Raw genomic sequence first — 23,305 nt, 5'->3', positions numbered from 1 at the left:
GCCAGCACAAACAATGAATGCAGTCAGCCTGCACAAACAATGAATGCAGTCAGCCTGCACAAACAGTGAATACAGTCAGTCTGCACAAACAGTGAATGCAGACAGCCAACACAAACTATGAATGCAGTCAGCCTGCACAAACAGTGAACGCAGTCAGCCTGCACAAACAGTGAATGCAGACAGCCAACACAATAAATGCAATCAGCCTGCAAAAATGGGGAACACAGTCAGCCAGCACAAACAGTGAATGCAATCAGCCAGCACAAATGGTGAACACAGTCAGCCAGCACAAACAATGAACGCAGTCAGCCTGCACAAACAGTAAACACAGTCAGCCAGCACAAACAATGAATGCAGTCAGCCTGCACAAACAGTGAATACAGTCAGTCTGCACAAACAGTGAATGCAGACAGCCAACACAAACTATGAATGCAGTCAGCCTGCACAAACAGTGAACGCAGTCAGCCTGCACAAACAGTGAATGCAGACAGCCAACACAATAAATGCAATCAGCCTGCAAAAATGGGGAACACAGTCAGCCAGCACAGTGAACGCAGTCAGCCTGCAGAAATGGTGAACACAGTCAGCCAGCGCAAACACTGAACGCAGTCAGCCTGCACGAATGGTGAACACAGTCAGTCAGCTCAAACAGTGAATGCAGTCAGCCTGCACAAATGGTGAACACAGCCAGCACAAACGGTGAAAGCAGTCAGGATGCACAAACGATGAACGCAGTCAGCCAGCACAAACAGTGAATACAGTCAGCCAACACAATCAATGAATGCAGTCAGCCTGCACAAACAGTGAATACAGTCAGCCAACACAAACAATGAATGCAGTCAGTCTGCACAAACAGTGAACGCAGTCAGCCTGCACAAATGGTGAACACAGTCAGCCAGCACAAACAGTGAACGCAGTCAGCCTGCACAAATGGTGAACACAGTTAGCCAGCACAAACAGTGAAAGCAGTCAGCCTCCACAAATGGTGAATACAGTCAGCCTGCACAAACGGTGAAAGCAGTCAGGATGCACAAACGGTAAACGCAGTCAGCCAGCACAAGTGGTGAACAAAGTCAGCCAGCACAAGCGGTGAAAGCAGTCAGACTGCACAAACAATGAATGCAGTCAGCCAGCACAAGTGGTGAACAAAGTCAGCCAGCACAAGCGGTGAAAGCAGTCAGACTGCACAAGCAATGAATGCAGTCAGCCTGCACAAACAGTGAATACAGTCAGCCTGCACAAACGGTGAATGCAGTCAGCCAACACAAATAATGAATGCAGTCAGCCTGCACAAACGGTGAATGCAGTCAGCCAACACAAACAATGAATGTAGTCAGCCTGCACAAACAGTGAATACAGTCAGCCAACACAAACAATGAATGCAGTTAGCCAGCACAAACAGTGAACGCAGCCAGCCTGCACAATCGGTGAACGCAGTCAGCCAGCACAAGTGGTGAACACAGTCAGCCAGTACAAGCGGTGAAAGCAGTCAGACTGCACAAACAATGAATGCAGTCAGCCTGCACAAACAGTGAATAGTCAGCCTGCACAAACGGTGAATACAGTCAGCCTGCACAAACGGTGAATGCAGTCAGCCAACACAAACAGTGAATACAGTCAGCCAACACAAACAATGAATGCAGTCAGCCTGCACAAACAGTGAATAGTCAGCCAACACAAACAATGGATGCAGTCAGCCTGCACAAACAGTGAACGCAGTCAGCCTGCACAAATGGTGAACACAGTCAGCCAGCACAAAAGCTGAAAGCAGTCAGGATGCACAAACAGTGAACGCAGTCAGCCTGCACAGTGAACGCAGTCAGTCTGCACAAACGATGAACACAGTCAGCCCGAACACACAGTAAAAGCAGTCAGCCTGCACAAACGGTGAACGCAGTCAGCTTGCACAAACAGTGAATACAATCAGCTAACACAAACAATGAATGCAGTCAGCCTGCACAAACAGTGAGCGCAGTCAGCCAGCACAAGTGGTGAACACAGTCAGCCAGCACAAGCTGTGAAAGCAGTCAGACTGCACAAACAATGAATGCAGTCAGCCTGCACAAACAGTGAATAGTCAGCCTGCACAAACGGTGAATGAAGTCAGCCAACACAAACAATGAATGCACTCAGCCTGCACAAACAGTGAATACTAGGGTTGAGCGAAACGGATCGGCCATTTTCAGAAGTCGCCGACTCTTGGCAAAGTCGGGTTTCATGAAACCCGACCCGACCCCTGTGTGGGGTCGGCCATGAAGTCGGCGATCTTCTGAATCTGGTATCAGAATTCCGATCCCGAGTTCCGATATGTTTGCGATATCGGAAATCGGTATCGGAATCCATATTAAGTGTAAAATAAAGAATTAAAATGAAAAATATCGCTATACTCACCCTCTGACGCGCCCTGGTACTAACCGGCAGCCTTTCTTCCTTCGAATCAGCGCTTGCAGGACCTTGCGGTGACGTCGCGGCTTGTGATTGGTCACGCGAGCGATCACATGGGCGGTCACGCGACCAATCACAAGCCGCGACGTCACCGCAAGGTCCTGCAAGCGCTGATTCGAAGGAAGGAAGGTTCCCGGTTAGTACCAGGGCGCGTCCGAGGGTGAGTACAGCGATATTTTTTATTTTAATTCTTTATTTTACACTTAAATATGGATCGCAGGGCCTGAAGGAGAGTTTCCTCTCCTTCAGACCCTGGGAACCATTGGAAACCCAATGCACTGCATTGGGTTTCGAGTTTCGGCCGACCCCGACTTTTTTATAGGATCGGCCGATTTCACTCGGTTCGATTTCACTGACCCTGTGGAGAGATAACAGTACAGGACCAATTCATCAATTTACAAATAACTCCTCCTACAAGAGAACACCATGATAAAAAGTAAAATATAAATATACACAAAATGATAACCACATAACATATCCCACCATCGCAGCAGGAATCCTGCACAAACGGTGAAGGCAGTCAGCCTGCACAAATGGTGAACACAGGCAGCCTAAACAAATGGTGAACGCAGTCAGCCTGCACAAATGGTGAATGGAATGCAGTCAGCCAGCACAAACGGTGAACACAGGCAGCCTGCGCTTTTAGACCTACTACCCAGGGACAGCTCTCATTGCCTTACTACCCAGGGGTATATCTCTTAGCTCTACTACCCATGGACAGCACTCTTAGCCCTACTACCCTAGGACAGCTGTCTTAGCCCTACTGTCCAGGGACAACTCTCTTAGCCCTACTACCAAGGGACAGTTCACTTAGCCCTACTATCCAGGGACAACTCTCTTAGTCTCTTTACCCAGGGACAGCACTCTTAGCCCTAATACCAAGGGACAACTCTCTTAGGCCTACCTCCCAGGGGCTGCTCTCTTAGTCCTACTACTCAGGGACAGCGCTCTTAGCCCTACTACCAAGGGACAGCACTCTTAGCCCTGCTACCCAGTGACATATATCTTAATCCTACTACCCAGGAAAAGCTCTCTTAGCCCTACTACCCAAGACCAGAGCTCTTAGCCCTAGTTCCCAGGGACAGCTCTCTTTTGCCTTAGTATCCTGGGACAGCCCTCTTAGCCCTACTACCCAGGGGCAGCTCTCTTACCCCTACTACCCAGAGGCAGCTCTCTTAGCCCTACTACCCATGGACAGCTCTCTAAACCCTACTACTCAGGGACAGGTCTCTTAGCCCTACTACCCAGGGGCAGCTCTCTTACCCCTACTACCCAGGGGCAGCTCTCTTAGCCCTACTAACCATGGACAGCTCTCTTAGCCCTACTACCCAGGGACAACTCTCTTAGCCCTACTACCCAGGAGAAGCTTTCTTAGCTTTGCTCCCCAGGGGAAGCTCTCTTAGCCCTACTATCCAGGGACAGCTCTCTTAGCCCTGCTATCCAGAGACAGCTATCTTAACCCTACTACCCAGGGGAAGCTCTCTAAGCCATACGACACAGGGACAGCTATCTTAGCTCTACTACTCAGGGACAGCTCTCTTAGCCCTACTACCCAGGGGAAGCTCTCTTAGCCCTACTATCCAGGGGCAGCTTTCTTAACCCTACTACCCAGGGGCAGCTCTCTTAGCCCTACTATCCAGGGACAGCTGTCTTAGCCCTACTACCCAGGGACAGCTCTCTTAGCCCTACTACCCAGAGGCAGCTCTCTTAGCCCTACTACCCATGGACAGCTCTCTAAACCCTACTACTCAGGGACAGGTCTCTTAGCCCTACTACCCAGGGGCAGCTCTCTTACCCCTACTACCCAGGGGCAGCTCTCTTAGCCCTACTAACCATGGACAGCTCTCTTAGCCCTACTACCCAGGGACAACTCTCTTAGCCCTACTACCCAGGAGAAGCTTTCTTAGCTTTGCTCCCCAGGGGAAGCTCTCTTAGCCCTACTATCCAGGGACAGCTCTCTTAGCCCTGCTATCCAGAGACAGCTATCTTAACCCTACTACCCAGGGGAAGCTCTCTAAGCCATACGACACAGGGACAGCTATCTTAGCTCTACTACTCAGGGACAGCTCTCTTAGCCCTACTACCCAGGGGAAGCTCTCTTAGCCCTACTATCCAGGGGCAGCTTTCTTAACCCTACTACCCAGGGGCAGCTCTCTTAGCCCTACTATCCAGGGACAGCTCTCTTAGCCCTACTACCCAGGGACAGCGCTCTTAGCCCTACTGCCCAGGGACAGCTCTCTTAGCCCTACTACCCAGGGACAGCTCTCTTAGCCCTACTACCAGGGAGAGCGCTCTTAGCCCTACTACCCAACCCAGGGACAGCGCTCTTAGCCCTACTATCCAGAGACAGCTATCTTAGCCCTACTACCCAGGGGAAGCTCTCGAAGTCCTAGTACCCAGGAGAAGCTCTCTTAGCCCCTAATATGGGAAAGTTAGCATCTGCTGATCATTTGGGGGTACAGGAGGGATGGGAAGCACTTTTCTTTTAGTCTACAGAAGATTGCAGTAACCCATTTCACCTACAGGTGGACTCTTGTGAAAATATGAGCAGATTCTCCATGTTTTACATAATGACAGTCAGCTGGACAATACCATTATAATGTACGAGGAGATACTCACAGCCATTTGATGCTCTGGCAAATCCGTGTATGAAGAATAAACGTTAATACAGTCCCAACGAAAAGATGAATCTTCATTTTCAAGAGCAATAAAAATCCAAAGCAGGAAAATAGATAAAATCCAAGGATGACGATTCCCAGAAATGTCGCTGGGGTATAGCTGTTATACTATGGGCATCAGTAGGGGAACCTACGGAAGAGTATAGGAGGTTAAAATAAATCACATAAGGGTCATTCTAGAGTTTGCAAAAAATATAGCATGTCCTTTTAACAACAAATTTAAGCGGGGGTGTAACCGTAGGCGGGGCAAATGGTCCTGGAACTTAAGGGGGTGCAAATAAACATCTAACTTTGCTAGAGGACTATATTGCTCTGTAAGTGGCAAATATAGGAGAATGGATGGGGTGAAAAATAGACCTCTGACTCCATGGTCATCACAGACCTCAAAAAAGTCATATAACTGCTTATCAAATTAATACATAAATTACTCCCTCCCTCCCCCCGAATGCAGATGCTCCTGTCCAGTTTACAGCACTCAGTTACTGATTGAAAATGGTCAGGAATTAAAGGGGCTAAATGCATTTTTATTGTTGGGCTCCATCAAACATTTTGACTGCACCAGCAGAATAGTGAGTGCAGCTCTGGAGTATAATACAGGATGTAACTCAGGATCAGTAATGTAATGTATGTACACAGTGACTGCACCAGCAGAATAGTGAGTGCAGCTCTGGAGTATAATACAGGATGTAACTCAGGATCAGTAATGTAATGTATGTACACAGTGACTGCACCAGCAGAATAGTGAGTGCAGCTCTGGGGTATAATACAGGATGTAACTCAGGATCAGTAATGTAATGTATGTACACAGTGACCGCACCAGCAGAATAGTGAGTGCAGCTCTGGGGTATAACACAGGATGTAACTCAGCATCAGTAATGTAATGTATGTACACAGTGACCGCACCAGCAGAATAGTGAGTGCAGCTCTGGGGTATAATACAGGATGTAACTCAGGATCAGTAATGTATTGTATGTACACAGTGACCGCACCAGCAGAATAGTGAGTGCAGCTCTGGGGTATAATACAGGATGTAACTCAGGATCGGTAATGTAATGTATGTACACAATGACTACCAGCAGAATAGTGAGTGCAGCTCTGGGGTATAATACAGGATGTAACTCAGGATCGGTAATGTAATGTATGTACACAGTGACCGCACCAGCAGAATAGTGAGTGCAGCTCTGGGGTATAATACAGGATGTAACTCAGGATCAGTGATGTAATGTATGTACACAGTGACTGCACCAGCAGAATAGTGAGTGCAGCTCTGGGGTATAATACAGGATGTAACTCAGGATCAGTAATGTAATGTATGTACACAGTGACTGTACCAGCAGAATAGTGAGTGCAGCTCTGGAGTATAATACAGGATGTAATTCAGGATCAGTAATGTAATGTATGTACACAGTGACTGCACCAGCAGAATAGTGAGTGCAGCTCTGGGGTATAATACAGGATGTAACTCAGGATCAGTAATGTAATGTATGTACACAGTGACTGCACCAGCAGAATAGTGAGTGCAGCTCTGGAGTATAATACAGGATGTAACTCAGGAACAGTAATGTAATTTATGTTTGTGAATTTTCGATTTCACTCCCATAAAGAAATCTATATACCCCTTAAGACTTTCCCTTTGCCTATAAGGACAACGTATGGCTTGGATTACTCCGCTGATTGCTCGCTCTTCTACATATGGTTGGATTCAGATATCTGTTTATTTATGCTGTATATGGGGTTGCATGCCAGAGAAGGAAAAATCAAATGTAAACCCCCGACCTGATCCCAGCACACTGTGAGTGATTGTCAGTACAGTGGAGGTGAGGGAGGTGCGGCGCCCCCTCTCTCCGGCCTCTTGCACCCGCTCAGTATTTAGGATCCCTCCTCCTCAGCAGATGTTGACATGTGTCTGATAATATATATAGGAAGGTATCAGGTGACGGTAATTTCTCTTCTCTCTTCGCCTCATTTACTTTCTTACTCCGGTACACAAACATACAAGGCTGAGCAGATCGATGCTTCCTCAGCGCGTCTACACACTATTAAGGAAATGTTCTCACATTCTTTAGGGGGACTTTTTCTAATAGATATAACAAAGTGACTTTTTTATATAAACGCAAACTTCTATATATATATATATCTATGCTTTTACAATTAAGGCTTGGATAAGTCCATACAAATTTTATATCTATATAAAGTTCTTCTTGCAATCAGCCACCACCAGAGGGAGCACTCTGCAGACTGTGCTATTATAGAAGTCTGTGTATGACCTGTATGCAGTGAGCTCCCTCTAGTGGTGGCCGATTGTAGCAAGAATTGTTTTCATTTACTAGCGTATAAAGCCAGAGGATTTTTTAGACCAAGTACAATGACACTTTGGATTGGATATTGAATTATTTTAAATAAAAAAACTTGTTTTAAATAACAGATAATATATAGATAATAGATAGATGACAGATAGATACTAGATAACATATAGATTATAGACAGATAATATAAATAATAGATAGATAGATAGATAGATAATATATAGATATTAGATAATAGATAGTTGATAAATAGATGATAGATCTAAAGATAGTAGAGAGATAGATATTAGATAGATAATAGATAATAGATATATAGATAATAGATAGATGATAGATAGATAGATAGATAGATAGATAGATAGAAAGATGATAGATAGATAGATAGATAGATATTAGATAGATAGATAGATAGATAGATGATAGATAGATAGATAGATAGATAGATAGATAGATAGATAGATAGATAGATAGATAGATAGATAATAGATAGATGATAGATAGATAATAGATAGATGATAGATAGATAGATAATAGATAGATGATAGATAGATAGATAGATAGATAATAGATAGATAGATAATACATAGATGATAGATAGATAGATAGATAATAGATAGATAATAAATAGATAAATAATAGATAGACAATAGATATATAGTTAATAGATAGATAATAGATAGTTAATAGATAGATAATAGATAGATAGTTAATAGATAGATAATAGATAGTTAATAGATAGTTAATAGATAGATAATAGATAAATAATAGATAGATAATAGATAGATAATAGATAAATAATAGATAGATAATAGATAGATAGATAGATGATAGATAATAGATAGATAGATAATAGATAGATAGATAGATAGATAGATAGATAGATAGATAGATAGATAGATAGATAGATAGATGATAGATAGATGATAGATAGATACTAGATAGATAGATAGATAGATAATAGACAAATAATAGATAGATAATAGATTGATAATAGATAATAGATAGAAATATGGACCTTCGTTACAAGCCCAGTATTCCAAGATTCCATCAGGATCTCGTCATGTATTCTACTTCTCATAAACGAAGGCAGCACATCAAATGCAGAAAGCAAAGTGTTATGGACTTTATTCGGTCCATGTGGTGCTGCTGCAGCATAATACATCGGGAATGAGAGCGGCTCTGATGTATTTTGCCACATGAATAACGTTTTGTTACACTTTATTTCTGGAACTATTGTGCTGCCTTCTTTTGGAAAAAAGATAGATATAATAAGATAAAAGAATAGAAGTCACATAATTCGTACATTGAATCTACCTGGGTGTGATTTATCCTCAGTATAAGTGCAGCGCCCCAGAGACCTGGTCGTTGCAGTATGGCCCCAAGGCGAGTAGCGGTACCGATGGCACTAAAGAGTTCTCCTGACCAGGTATAACCAGAACACATTACACTTCACACTCCGGCCACTAGGGGGAGCAAAAGGCTTTATTTATTGGGCCACTCCTCACACTGGTAAAACTAGGGGCTGGGGAGGAAGTTAGTCAGAAGCTGACTGGGTTGGAACCAGGCAACATCCCGTGGCAGGGGGTGTTGCAGGGAGAAGACACAGGGGGGTTCCTGTCAGGCGTGGGAACCTGGCAGGTGCCTAGCGAACAGAGCAGAACGTTACGGAACCGTGCCTGCACACCCCGTGACGGTATCCTAAGAAAGAGACGAGAGGGGAAGGATATTGTGGAACAGTGTAAACGAGATCAGCACAAAGGAGAGCCAGTAAGAGTCGTGCCGAGAGAGGAAGACAACATCCTACTGAGGCGCGTAGTCGGTGGCCGGATCACCGTAGGAGTAACTGACTTCAGGCCTTACTTCAAATTCCGCTGGACAGTTGATTATAGGTTGGCTGTGTACCTTTTACACCTACGAAGACATAGGGGGCAACATTGGGAGAGGGGCGTCTCTAGGTTCCCGGAAGACCTCCAAGCCTTCCCGTCAAACGGGTGGCGTTCTAGCCATACTTTATCTGGGGGACGTTAGAAACTAGCAACATCTGGAACCAAAGAACGAGAGAGAGAGAGAGAGAGAGAGCTGTAGAGAACGAACCGAAGGAGAACAGCAGTTGTGAGGACTATTCCGAATGCTCAGCGGGGTAGGACTACAACACACAGGCGCTATTGGTAGGCAACGATTTCCATCTGCGAAGGAAACTCTGGATGTGCCCATCGGACCGGCCGGTCTCTGATAGCCCGGTTGAACGTGCTCTGGACTGAGTGTACTGAAGCCTTCAGTAAAAGGTAAAGAGACTGCAACCCTGTGTCCTCGTTATTGCCTGCACCTGACACCATACACCATCTACACTCTGGGAAGCCCTGGGGACATACTTCACCTGTGGGAAGGTATACCATCTGGCTGCCATTCCATCACCCCAGTGGACCCCACAGCAGCGTCGGTCGCCCTTACCGAACACCACAGGTGGCGTCACGAACTACTGACAGACTGTACTACCATTTTCATTGGACGCCCCTTAGCAGGGTCACGACCGGGTCCAGCCACCGTGACAACCGCAGAACAGAAGGAAAGGGACCGGTACCGAGTGACTTGTGGCCCTGTGTCTGGGGGCGCTCCATAACTACGGCTGTTCTGTGAGGGCCTCAGAGGTTTGAGAACATTAGGGATCAAACAGCATCATGAAAATCAAGAAGCTCACCAGACAGGTCAGGGATAAAATCATGGAGAATAGCAAAGCAGGGTTAGTCTATAAAAAATAGACCAAGCTCTGAACATGTCATGGCTAGTGTTGAGCATTCCGATACCGCAAGTATCGGGTATCGGCCGATATTTGCGGTATCGGAATTCCGATACCGAGATCCGATATTTTTGTGATATCGGGTATCGGTATCGAATCAATAGGGATGTGGAAAATAAAGAATTAAAATAAAAAATATTGATATGCTCACCTCTCCGGCGGCCCCTGGACATCACGCTGCTATCCGGGAGGCTTCTTTGTTTAAAAAGCGCGCCTTTCGGACCGGTGAATGACGTCCCGGCTTCTGATTGGTCGCGTGCCGCCCATGTGACCGGCACGCGGCCAATCAGAAGCCGCAACGTCATTCTCATTCACAAAACTGCTAATTATAGGAATTGAGGACCTGCGAATGACGTCGCGGCCTCTGATTGGTCGCGTGCCGGTCACATGGGCGGCACGCGACCAATCAGAAGCCGGGACGTCATTCACAAGTCCGAAAGGCGCGCTTTTTAAACAAAGAAGCCTCCCGGTTAGCAGTGTGAAGTCCAGGGGCCGCCGGAGAGGTGAGCATATCAATATTTTTTATTTTAATTCTTTATTTTACACATCCCTATGGATCCCAGGGCCTGAAGGAGAGTTTCCTCTCCTTCAGACCCTGGGAACCATGAGAATACCTTCCGATACTTGATGTCCCATTGACTTGTATTGGTATCGGATATCGGTATCGGCGATATCCGATATTTTTCGGGTATCGGCCGATACTATCCGATACCGATACTTTCAAGTATCGGACGGTATCGCTCAACACTAGTCATGGCGCATTGTTAATCCATCTTTCAAAAATGGAAGGAGTACGGTTCAACTGCAAACCTACCAAGACATGGCCATTTACCCAAACTGACATCTCAAGCATGGAGAGCAATAATCAGAGAAGCAGCCAAGAGGCCGAAGGTCAATCTGGAGGAGCTGCAGAAATCAACAGTTCAGGGGGAGAATCTGCCACAGGACAACTAATGGTCATATACTCCACAAGTCTTGTCTTTATGGAAGATAAGCAAGAAGATATTTTTCAAAACCATAACAAGTTCTGTTTGCAGCTTGCAAAAAAACTAATATAGCGGACACAGTGAGCATGTGGAAGAATAGGCTCTGGTCAGTTGAAGCCAAAGGAGAGCTTTTTGTACTAATTCCAAAACACGATGTGTGGCACAAAGCTAACACTGCACATGATTATGATAACACCATGCCCACCGTCACACATGGTGGTGGTGCTAGCATCATGCTGTGGGGAGGCTTCTTTTCAGCAGGGGGGGAAGCTGGTCAGAGTTGAATGGACGATGAATGGAGCTAAATACAGGGCAATTCTGGAGGAAAATCTGTTAGAGGCTGCAAAAGACTTGAGCCTGGGGCGTAGGTTCACTTTCCAGCAGGACAACGACCCTAAACATCCTGCCGGAGCTACAATGGAGGGTTTAGTTCAGAGCATATTCCTGTGTGTGAACGGCCCAGTCATCGTCCAGACCCAAATCCCAGAGAATCTGTGACAAGAATATAATAGTGTAGTTCATAGACGTCTCCATCCAATCTCACTGAGCGACAGCGAGTGTGCAAAGGAGAAGGGGCAAAACGTCACCTCTACATGAGCAAATCTGGAAGAGACAGACCCCAAAAGACTGCAACGAGAGGTGGTCCTACAAAGTACTGACTCAGGGGCTGAACACAAATGCACGGAACAAGGTTCAGATTTATATTTTTTAAATAATTAGAAAACCTCGAATTGTTTCCCTTACCCTTCATAAATACCTGTTATTTGTGTTGGCATCAAATAAATCCCAATAAAACACATTTGGGTTTGTGGGTGTAATGTGAAAAATGTGGAAAAGTTCACAGGGTAGGAAGACTTTTTGAAAGCCCTGCAGATAGATATGAAATAGATAAAGGGATAGATAGATAGATAGATAGATGATAGATAATAGATAGATAATAGATAGATCGGCCCCTTTAACTTAATACTTTGTTCTGCCACCTTTTGCTGCGATTACCAGTCTCTTGGGGTTTGTCTCCATCAGTTTTGTACATCGAGAGACTGAAATTCTTGCCCATTCTTCCTTGGCAAACAACATTGTTTGGCATTGATGCCAAAAAGTTCCGATTTTGGTCTCATCTGACCAGAGCACCTTCTTCCACATGTTTGGTGTCTCCCAGGTGGCTTGTTGCAAACTTTAAGCGACACTTTTTATGGATATCTTTGAGAAATGGCTTTCTTCTTGCCACTCTTCCATAAAGACCAGATTTGTGCAGTGTACGACTGATTGTTGTCCTATGGACAGACTGTCCCACCTCAGCTGTAGATCTCTGCAGATCATCCAGAGTGATCATGGGCCTCTTGGTTGCATCTCTGATCAGTCTTCTCCTTGTTTGAGATGAAAGTTTAGAGGGACGGCCGGGTCTTTGTAGATTTGCAGTGGTATGATACTCCTTCCATTTCAATACGATCGCTTGTACAGTGCTCCTTGGAATGTTTAAAGTTTTGGAAATCATTTTGTATCCAAATCCGGCTTTAAACTTCTCCACAACAGTATCACGGACCTGCCTGTTGTGTTCCTTGGTCTTCATGATGCTCTCTGTGCTTCACACAGAACCCTGAGGCTATCACAGAGCAGGTGCATTTATACGGAGACTTGATCACACACAGGTGGATCATATTTATCATCATTAGGCATTTAGGACAACATTGGATCTGGGGAGGCTTCAGCAAGGCTGGAATTGGGCAGGTTGTTCTTTGTGAAGGACATATGAATCAAGCCGCATACAAGGTTATCCTGGAAAAACAGTTGATTCCCTCTGAGAAGTGTTTTTTCCAGCAGGACAATGCGTCAGTAGTTTATAGAATAAAAGAACAATTTACATTTTACTCAAAAATATACCTACAAAGAGAAAAATCAGACAAACTGAACACTTTTCAGTGGTCTCAATGTTTGCCAGAGGTGTATATAGATAGATAGATATAGAAAAAGAAAACAAAAAGCAGCACCAAAAGAAGACAGAGGGTGCAAAAGATCCTTCCAGGTATATAGCAAACCTCATGCTATTGTCCAGAAAGATGAAGGCAGCACTCCAATAGAAAAAATAAGAGTATGCACATGGGCCAATAAAATACTCTTATTTTTTCTACTGGAGTGCTGCCTTCATCTTTCTGGACAATAGATAGATAGATAGATAATAGATAGATAGATAATATATAGATAAATAGATAGATAGATAGATAGATAGATAGATAGATAATAAATAGATAATAGATAGATAATAAATAGATAATAGATAGATAATAAATAGATAATAGATAGATAATAAATAGATAATAGATAGATAATAAATAGATAATAGATAGATAATAAATAGATAATAGATAGATAATAAATAGATAATAGATAGATAATAGATAGATAATAGATAGATAATAAATAGATAATAGATAGCTCACTGCCACACTCATATGTATGGCGCTGTTCTTCATTCTGCTGCTCACCAGGTGTTGGAGAACCAGCGGTAACACACAACCCTCCCATCATAAGGCTCTGGAGACCCCCTTTACTGTTAGTCAGTTAACAGATGGGAATTTATTTAAAGGGAAAGTACAGCCACTCTTAGCATCACTGTCGCCCCCTACTGGATAATGCACTGTATTGCTGCACAGGCATTTTAGTAAATGAGGTGGTGATCACTGTATGGAGCTGGCAGAGCCGAGGAGGAGAACTGAAAGCGAAGCTGATACCACAATGTGCAATCTATGCAGCTACATAGGACTGCAGGCAAAACTACACTAATATGATAGTTCTCTAGTTGTCAATGTATTTCCTGTATCTATGAGAAAGTGTCACACACAGGATGGGATTAGATACACGGCTCAGCAGTCAGTATCACACAGGATGGGATTAGATACACGGCTCAGCAGCCAGTATCACACAGGATAGGATTAGATACACAGCTCAGCAGACAGTATCACACAGGATGGGATTAGATACACGGCTCAGCAGTCAGTATCACACAGGAGAGGATTAGATACACAGCTCAGAACACAGTATCACAGGATAGGATTAGATACACAGCTCAGCAGTCAGTATCACACAGGATAGGATTAGATACACAGCTCAGCAGACAGTATCACACAGGATAGGATTAGATACACAGCTCAGCAGACAGTATCACACAGGATAGGATTAGATACACAACTCAGCAGTCAGTATCACACAGGCTAGGATTAGATACACGGCTCAGCAGACAGTATCACACAGGCTTAAGATTAGATACATGGCTCAGCAGACAGTATCACACAGGATAGGATTAGATACACGACTCAGCAGTCAGTATCACACAGGATAGGATTAGATACACGGCTCAGCAGACAGTATCACACAGGATAGGATTGGATACACAGCTCAGCAGACAGTATCACACAGGAGAGGATTAGATACACGGCTCAGCAGACAGTATCACACAGGATAGGATTAGATACACGGCTCAGCAGTCAGTATCACACAGGATAGGATTAGATACACGGCTCAGCAGCCAGTATCACACAGGATAGGATTAGATACACAGCTCAGCAGACAGTATCACACAGGAGAGGATTAGATACACGGCTCAGCAGACAGTATCACACAGGATAGGATTAGATACAGAGCTCAGCAGACAGTATCACACAGCATAGGATTGGTTACACAGCTCAGCAGACAGTATCACCCAGGAGAGGATTAGATACACGGCTCAGCAGACAGTATCACACAGGAGAGGATTAGATACACGGCTCAGCAGACATTATCACACAGGATAGGATTAGATACAGAGCTCAGCAGTCAGTATCACACAGGATAGGATTAGATACACGACTCAGCAGTCAGTATCACACAGGATAGGATTAGATACTCTATGGCTGTAAGAGGAGTCTTCCCCCTTTATTTAGAAATCATTAAGGTCCCTACATCATGGACACGGATGCTGTCACCCGCCTCCCGGCAGTTCAGGTCATGTATTGGGCCCGGGTGCTGGTTGCTGGGCAGAGCGCTCTGATTATACAGTGGCCCTTGGTGTGTATAGATGTATCTCGTTTTCTGCATCGATGCTTCCATGGGGGTAAGTAAGTGAACTAAGGGTCAATGTGAGATGTCTGAGCTGCATCGTTAGTGTCTGTCTTACAGCTGACTGATAAATTACCTCGTTAAGCTTCTAGTTAATGATGAAGATGAGGGATTATCAGAACTCTTGTACTTTTGATATAGGATTAGTGATGTGTCTGCACTGATCTATAACCACTCTGCTCATTTGGGTTTTTTTATTAATAATTTTTAGTATGGGGTGTGATTAATTAAAAATTAAAGATTGAGATTATATAAAAACTAATTTGGAACAGTAGATATTTTGTTCTACTTGGCGGTATTAAGCGAGATAGCTCAGCCCTTGCACCCCTAGGTGTGGATACACGTTCCCGTCAGCCCCAGCCGATCCTACTGTCCAAGGTGGATCCCGACACATCACCTCCGTCCATGATAAAGCTTCCGGTGTCTTCTCTGTCCTCCACCCCAACACCCCCAGGTAGGATAGAAGCCCCCCACCCTGCACGCCCTCATGTAAAGGGCCGCTCTTCCATGTCCCCCTGTACAGCAGGCGACCCCCACACAGATGCCAGCACGGGCAGCGCCCCCTTGTGTTCTACAGCCGTCCATAAACCAGAAGTTCTGTCAGTTGTGAGTAAAGGAAATTTTACAGAAAATTTTAGAAAATTCCCCAAAAAACGCAACATGTGAATGCCGCCTGAGATGGGGCAGTTGTCAGTCACAATCACCACACCAAGGTGAAAAATGCTCATTCATGTGGTGCAATGAGTCCTCGCTCTCGGCAGCACATCATGCACAGTAAACAGGACCTGTGCTGCCGAGGACAATACTTTTCTATCACTGATCGTTCCGAGCCGTGTAAACCCGACCGCAGCTGCACTGTCTGCTGGAGTCTACGGTTACTGTCTTTTCACACGCTGCTCTGTCCGCCACTGTGCTTTACACTGCAGGTCTACTCTGATGCAACGTAACTGCTCTATCTATCGGAGTCCAAGGTTGTTTTATAAAGATATATAGATGGTATTGACAAACACAATTAATGCAGTGTGTGTGCAAATTAGGGGACATGTACGTAATTAATAAATGGTAATTTTACGTAAAAAATGGCATGGGCTCTCACGCAATTTTCAAAACCAGCAGAGGGAAAGCCAGCTACTGGGGGCAGATGTTTATAGCCTGGGAAGGGGGTAATACCCATGGAGCTTCCCAGGCTATTAATATCAGCTCACAGCTGTATACTTATCCTTTACTGGCTATTAAAATAGGGGAACCCCCCAAAAAATGATGTGGGCTCACACTATAATTAATAACTAGCAAAGGCTATGCAGACAGCTGCATGCTGATATTAATAGCCTAGGAAGAGGACATGGATATTGGCCCCCTATGGCTAAAAACATCAGCACTCAGCCATCCCAGAAAAAGTGCATCTCTAAGATGCACCACTTCGGGCACTTAGCCTCACTCTTCCCACTTTCCCTGTAGCGGTGTCAAGTGGGATAATAGTTGTGGGGTTGATGTCACCTTTGTATTGTAAGGTGACATCAAGCCCAGCTTAGTAATGGAAAGTGTCAATAAAACCCCTATCCATTACTAATCCTATAGTTGGTACATGTTAAATAAAGACACAGCCAGAATAAAGACTTTTAATTAAATAAAACACAACACAGTTTTACCATTTTATTGCTACTCCTAATTCATGTGACGCCCTCGATCCCATGTAATAAAAGTAAAATAATAAACCAACAATATACCATACCTGTCCATAGTTCTGTCCCACGCCGTAATCTATATCTGGGGTATATACAGTTTTCAACCAGGATGGTGACATCAACCCCACAACTATTATCCCACTTGTCACCGCTACAGGGCAAGTGGGAAGAGCGAGCCTTGGCACATATTAGAGATGCACTTTTTCTGGGATGGCTGAGTGCTGATGTTTTTAGCCAGAGGGGGCCAATATCCATGGCCCCTTCCTAGGCTATTAATATCAGCCCGCAGCTGTCTGCATAGCCTTTTCTGGTTATTAGTTATAGGGGACCTCACGTCACTTTTTGGGGGGTCCCCTAATTTAATAGCCAGTAAAGGCTAAATATACAGCTGTGAGCTGATTAATAGCCTGAGAAGCTCCATAGGTATTACCCTTTCCCAGGCTATAAACATCTGCCCCCAGTTGCTGACTTTCCATCTGCTGGTTTTAAAAATTGCACGGGAGCCCACGCCTTTTTTTTTAACGTAAAATAACCCTTTATTAAATACATACATGTCCCCTAATTTGCACACACACTGTACTAATTGTAGTTGCCACTGACATCTATATATTTACCTATTCTATATGTATTTACTGTAGGTAATCCATCTCTTCTATCCTGTCAGCGCCTGCAGAAGTAATTTTACAGAAGCCGGCAGATGAATTACCAGCTTTTATTCTATCTATCTCCCTATGACGCTGCTCAGCCTTTTCTCTGTGCTTTACACTGCAGCTCAGCTACGTATTACCACAATCTCTGATGCTGCTCAGCCTTTCCTCTGTGCTTTACACTGCAGCTCAGCTACGAATTACCACAATCTCTGACGCTGCTCAGCCTTTCCTCTGTGCTTTACACTGCAGCTCAGCTACGTATTACCACAATCTCTGACGCTGCTCAGTCTTTCCTCTGTGCTTTACACTGCAGCTCAGCTATGTATTACCACAATGTCTGACACTTTACAGTAAACAGAAAATGCCACCAAACATAGCTTTCATAATAGCAAATAGCAAATAATACAACCACATAGTGCTGACATAACACTGCCCTACAGTAAACACATAATCCCAACATACAATGACTAATGACTAATGCCGCCATACAGTGCACACATAATATCAACATACAATGACAAATGAATAATGCCGCCATACAGTGCACACATAATAATAACAACATATAATGACCAATGAATAATGCCGCCATACAGTGCACACATAATAACATACAATGACCAATGAATAATGCCGCCATACAGTGCACACATAATATCAACATACAATAGCCAATGAATAATGCCACCATACAGTGCACACATAATATCAACATACAATAGCCAATGAATAATGCCGCCATACAGTGCACACATAATATCAACATACAATGACAAATGAATAATGCCGCCATGCAGTGCACACATAATACCAACATACAATGACCAATGAATAATGCCGCCATACAGTGCACACATAATATCAACATACAATAGCCAATGAATAATACCGCTATACAGTGCACACATAATACCAAAATACAATAGCCAATGAATAATGCCATCATACAGTGCACACATAATATCAACATACAATAGCCAATGAATAATGCCGCCATACAGTACACACATAATAACAAAATACAATAGCCAATGAATAATGCCATCATACAGTGCACACATAATACTAACAATGACCAATGAATAATGCCACCATACAGTGCACACATAATATCAACATACAATAGTCAATGAATAATGCCGCCATACAGTGCACACATAATACCAAAATACAATAGCCAATGAATAATGCCGCCATGCAGTGCACACATAATACCAACATACAATGACCAATGAATAATGCCGCCATACAGTGCACACATATCAACATGCAATAGCCAATGAATAATGCTGCCATACAGTGCAGACATAATACAAACATACAATGACCAATGAATAATGTCGCCATACAGTGCACACATAATAATAACATACAATAGCCAATGAATAATGCCGCCATACAGTGCACACATAATAACATACAATAGTCAATGAATAATGCCGCCATACAGTGCACACATAATAATAGCATACAATGACCAATGAATAATGCCGCCATACAGTGCAGACATAATACCAACATACAATAGCCAATGAATAATGCCGCCATACAGTGCAGACATAATACCAACATACAATGGCCAATGAATAATGTCGCCATACAGTGCACACATAATAATAACATACAATAGCCAATGAATAATGCCGCCATACAGTGCACACATAATACCAACATACAACAGCCAATGAATAATGCCGCCATACAGTGCACACATAATAATAACAAACAATAGTCAATGAATAATGCCGCCATACAGTGCACACATAATACCAACATACAATAGCCAATGAATAATGCCATCATACACTGCACACATAATATCAACATTCAATAGCCAATGAATAATGCTGCCATACAGTGCACACATAATAACAAAATACAATAGCCAATGAATAATGCCATCATACAGTGCACACATAATACCAACAATGACCAATGAATAATGCCACCATACAGTGCACACATAATATCAACATACAATAGCCAATGAATAATGCCGCCATACAGTGCACACATAATACCAAAAACAATAGCCAATGAATAATGCCACCATGCAGTGCACACATAATACCAACATACAATGACCAATGAATAATGCCGCCATACAGTGCACACATATCAACATACTATAGCCAATGAATAATGCTGCCATACAGTGCAGACATAATACCAACATACAATGACCAATGAATAATGTCGCCATATAGTGCACACATAATATCATACAATAGCCAATGAATAATGCCGCCATACAGTGCACACATAATAACATACAATGGTCAATGAATAATGCCGCCATACAGTGCACACATAATAATAACATACAATGACCAATGAATAATGCCGCCATACAGTGCAGACATAATACCAACATACAATAGCCAATGAATAATGCCGCCATACAGTGCACACATAATATCAACATACAATAGCCAATGAATAATGCTGCTATACAGTGCACACATAATACCAACATACAATGACCAATGAATAATGCCGCCATACAGTGCACACATAATACCAAAATACAATAGCCAATGAATAATGCCATCATACAGTGCACACATAATATCAACATACAATAGCCAATGAATAATGCTGCCATACAGTGCACACATAATACCAAAATACAATAGCCAATGAATAATGCCATCATACAGTGCACACATAATATCAACATACAATAGCCAATGAATAATGCCATCATACAGTGCACACATAATACCAACAATGACCAATGAATAATACCACCATACAGTGCACACATAATATCAACATACAATAGCCAATGAATAATGCCGCCATACAGTGCACACATAATACCAAAATACAATAGCCAATGAATAATGCCACCATGCAGTGCACACATAATACCAACATACAATGACCAATGAATAATGCCGCCATACAGTGCACACATATCAACATACAATAGCCAATGAATAATGCTGCCATACAGTGCAGACATAATACCAACATACAATGACCAATGAATAATGTCGCCATATAGTGCACACATAATAATAACATACAATAGCCAATGAATAATGCCGCCATACAGTGCACACATAATAATAACATACAATGACGAATGAATAATGCCGCCATACAGTGCAGACATAATACCAACATACAATAGCCAATGAATAATGCCGCCATACAGTGCAGACATAATACCAACATACAATGACCAATGAATAATGTCGCCATACAGTGCACACATAATAATAACATACATTCGATTATTATTTTTTATATATTGTTTATATATATATTTTTTTTGGCTGTAACCACATGTGACAAAATATATTTATATCCATTAATAATTTTTCCAGAGGTCACTTATTAATATCCTATATATTTTTTAAACAATTTTTATTGTCCTCGCGTACTATTATTTTTAATATTGTGCCATTGCCACCATAAATAAAGGCTTATATTTTTCAGTAATTCTCTGTGTGGGTACACTTTTTTGGCTGTCCGTGCTTAAGTTGTGGTTGGTTCATACAATAGCCAATGAATAATGCCGCCATACAGTGCAGACATAATACCAACATACAATGATCAATGAATAATGTCGTCATACAGTGCACACATAATAATAACATACAATAGCCAATGAATAATGCTTCCATACAGTGCACACATAATACCAACATACAATAGCCAATGAATAATGCCGCCATATGGTCCTTACAAAACACGAACATACAATAATAAACTCCGGACAAGATACCAAAATATATAGAACAAGTAATAGTGCCATATATAAGGAAGTCTATATAATAGCGGTACAGAATTAGTCTGCAGCGGGGTGTATGAGCCTCCTGCGCCCCACAAGATGGCGGTAGTAAATATTAGCACATAGTAGCATAGGGAGATGATGATCCCCAGTGTGGGCTCCTCCGGGACAAGGCAGTGCAGCTGTGAGTGCAGCACATGACAGCTCCATCCCTCAACACACAGATGGGGCAGAGATGAGGTTTGTTCAGATGCAGCAGAGCTCAGTCAGTCAGATACATTGGCTGTCAGTCGTCCCACATGCACCGACCTACATGAGCAATAATATAGAAGAATATTTCCCATTTTAGTGAAATCATTTTAATTCTTGCGGCTCGTCTCTACGCGGCTCATTCGTTCTCCATTAATGATATCAGCTACATCAGATGCAGCAGAGCGGAGTTTGTTACTTGCTATAACTCATATATCAAGATGTGTCCCATGTGGTTTTACATAGGACTGCAGGCCATCTTACATCAGGTCAACTGAGCAGAAATGGAAACAACAAATTCCCCTCTGCTGCATCTGCACCATCAGCAGAGCTCCTCTCTGGGCCTCACTGCTCTGCAAACACGTCACCACTGTGCACACTGAGAACATGGAAGATTCTTACTCCAGTCCAGAAAGGGCCTAAAAAAAATCACTAAAAAATACTAAAAAGACTCTTCCCATTCACTCCCGAGACCTCAGCTGCTCCGGCTTTCAGTCTTTTGTGTGATTTTTTTTTCCATTTTCCATTCTGAAAAACAACTGGTGGGAAAAGAAAAAAGTGTCTCCTGGAGGAATCTGCTCCAAACCAGGCGCCGTCCAATCAAAACGTTTCCCCAAAAAATTCATCCAAAGCACTTAAAAAAATGTTTTCACAAAAGATGGAGGAGCGTTTCCTGCAGAGTGTTCCACTAGAACAGTGGTCAATTTTTTGAACACCTCAAAGAAAACCTCTGTGCGAGGAAGGAAGGAAGGAAGGAAGGAAGGAAGGAGGGAAGGAAGGAAGGAAGGAAGGAGGGAAGGAAGGAAGGAGGGATGGAAGGAAGGAAGGAAGGAAGGAAGGAAGGAAGGAAGGAAGGAAGGAAGGAAGGAAGGAAGGAAGGAGGGAAGGAAGGAAGGAGGGATGGAAGGAAGGAAGGAGGGAAGGAAGGAAGGAAGCAGGAAGTAAGGAGGGATGGATGGAAGGAAGATAGGAAGGAGGGAAGGAAGCAGGAAGTAAGGAGGGATGGAAGGAAGGAAGCAGGAAGTAAGGAGGGATGGAAGGAAGGAAGGAAGCAGGAAGTAAGGAGGAATGGATGGAAGGAAGATAGGAAGGAGGGAAGGAGGGATGGTAGGAAGGAAGGAGGGAAGGAAGCAGGAAGTAAGGAGGGAAGGAAGGAAGTAAGGAAGGAAGGAAGCAGGAAGTAAGGATGGAGGGAAGGAGGGAGGGAAGGAAGGAGGGAAGGAAGGAAGGAGGAAGTAAGGAAGGAAGGAAGAAGGAAGTAAGGATGGAAGGAAGGAGGGAGGGAAGGAGGGAAGGAAGGAAGGAAGCAGGAAGTAAGGATAATAATAATAATAATAATAATAATAATTTTTATTTATATAGCGCCAACATATTCCGCAGCGCTTTACAAATTATAGAGGGGACTTGTACATACAATAGACATTACAGCATAACAGAAATACAGTTCAAAACAGATACCAAGAGGAGTGAGGGCCCTGCTCGTAAGCTTACAAACTATGAGGAAAAGGGGAGACACGAGAGGTGGATGGTAACAATTGCTATAGTTATTCGGACCAGCCATAGTGTAAGGCTTGGGTGTTCATGTAAAGCTGCATGAACCAGTTAATTAATTTTTTTTTTTTTTTTTAATATAGGCCACACAGGGATCGTTAGGTTAATGCATTGAGGCGGTAGG

General features: G+C 43.3%; 1 protein-coding gene across 2 annotated transcripts in view; it reads right to left on the bottom strand.

Annotated features, from left to right (window-relative positions):
* Positions 1 to 23,305, bottom strand: part of WNT11 (Wnt family member 11) — a 147,830-nt gene that overhangs the window by 108,022 nt on the left and 16,503 nt on the right. Inside the window, exon 2 of one of the 2 annotated variants that reach the window (XM_069759387.1) lies at positions 5,065 to 5,253. In XM_069759387.1, coding sequence (XP_069615488.1) covers positions 5,065 to 5,141 — 77 coding nt within the window. In that variant the 5' untranslated portion in view covers positions 5,142 to 5,253. Of the gene's footprint in view, positions 1 to 5,064; positions 5,254 to 23,305 lie in introns of those variants that run through there. The other variant, XM_069759388.1, reaches the window with a different exon arrangement.

The sequence above is a fragment of the Ranitomeya imitator genome, chromosome 3 (assembly GCF_032444005.1).
Source record: "Ranitomeya imitator isolate aRanImi1 chromosome 3, aRanImi1.pri, whole genome shotgun sequence".
NCBI lineage: Eukaryota > Metazoa > Chordata > Amphibia > Anura > Dendrobatidae > Ranitomeya > Ranitomeya imitator.
The sequence above is the reverse complement of the archived record's forward strand: the minus strand, read 5'-3'. Positions and strand labels throughout refer to the sequence as shown.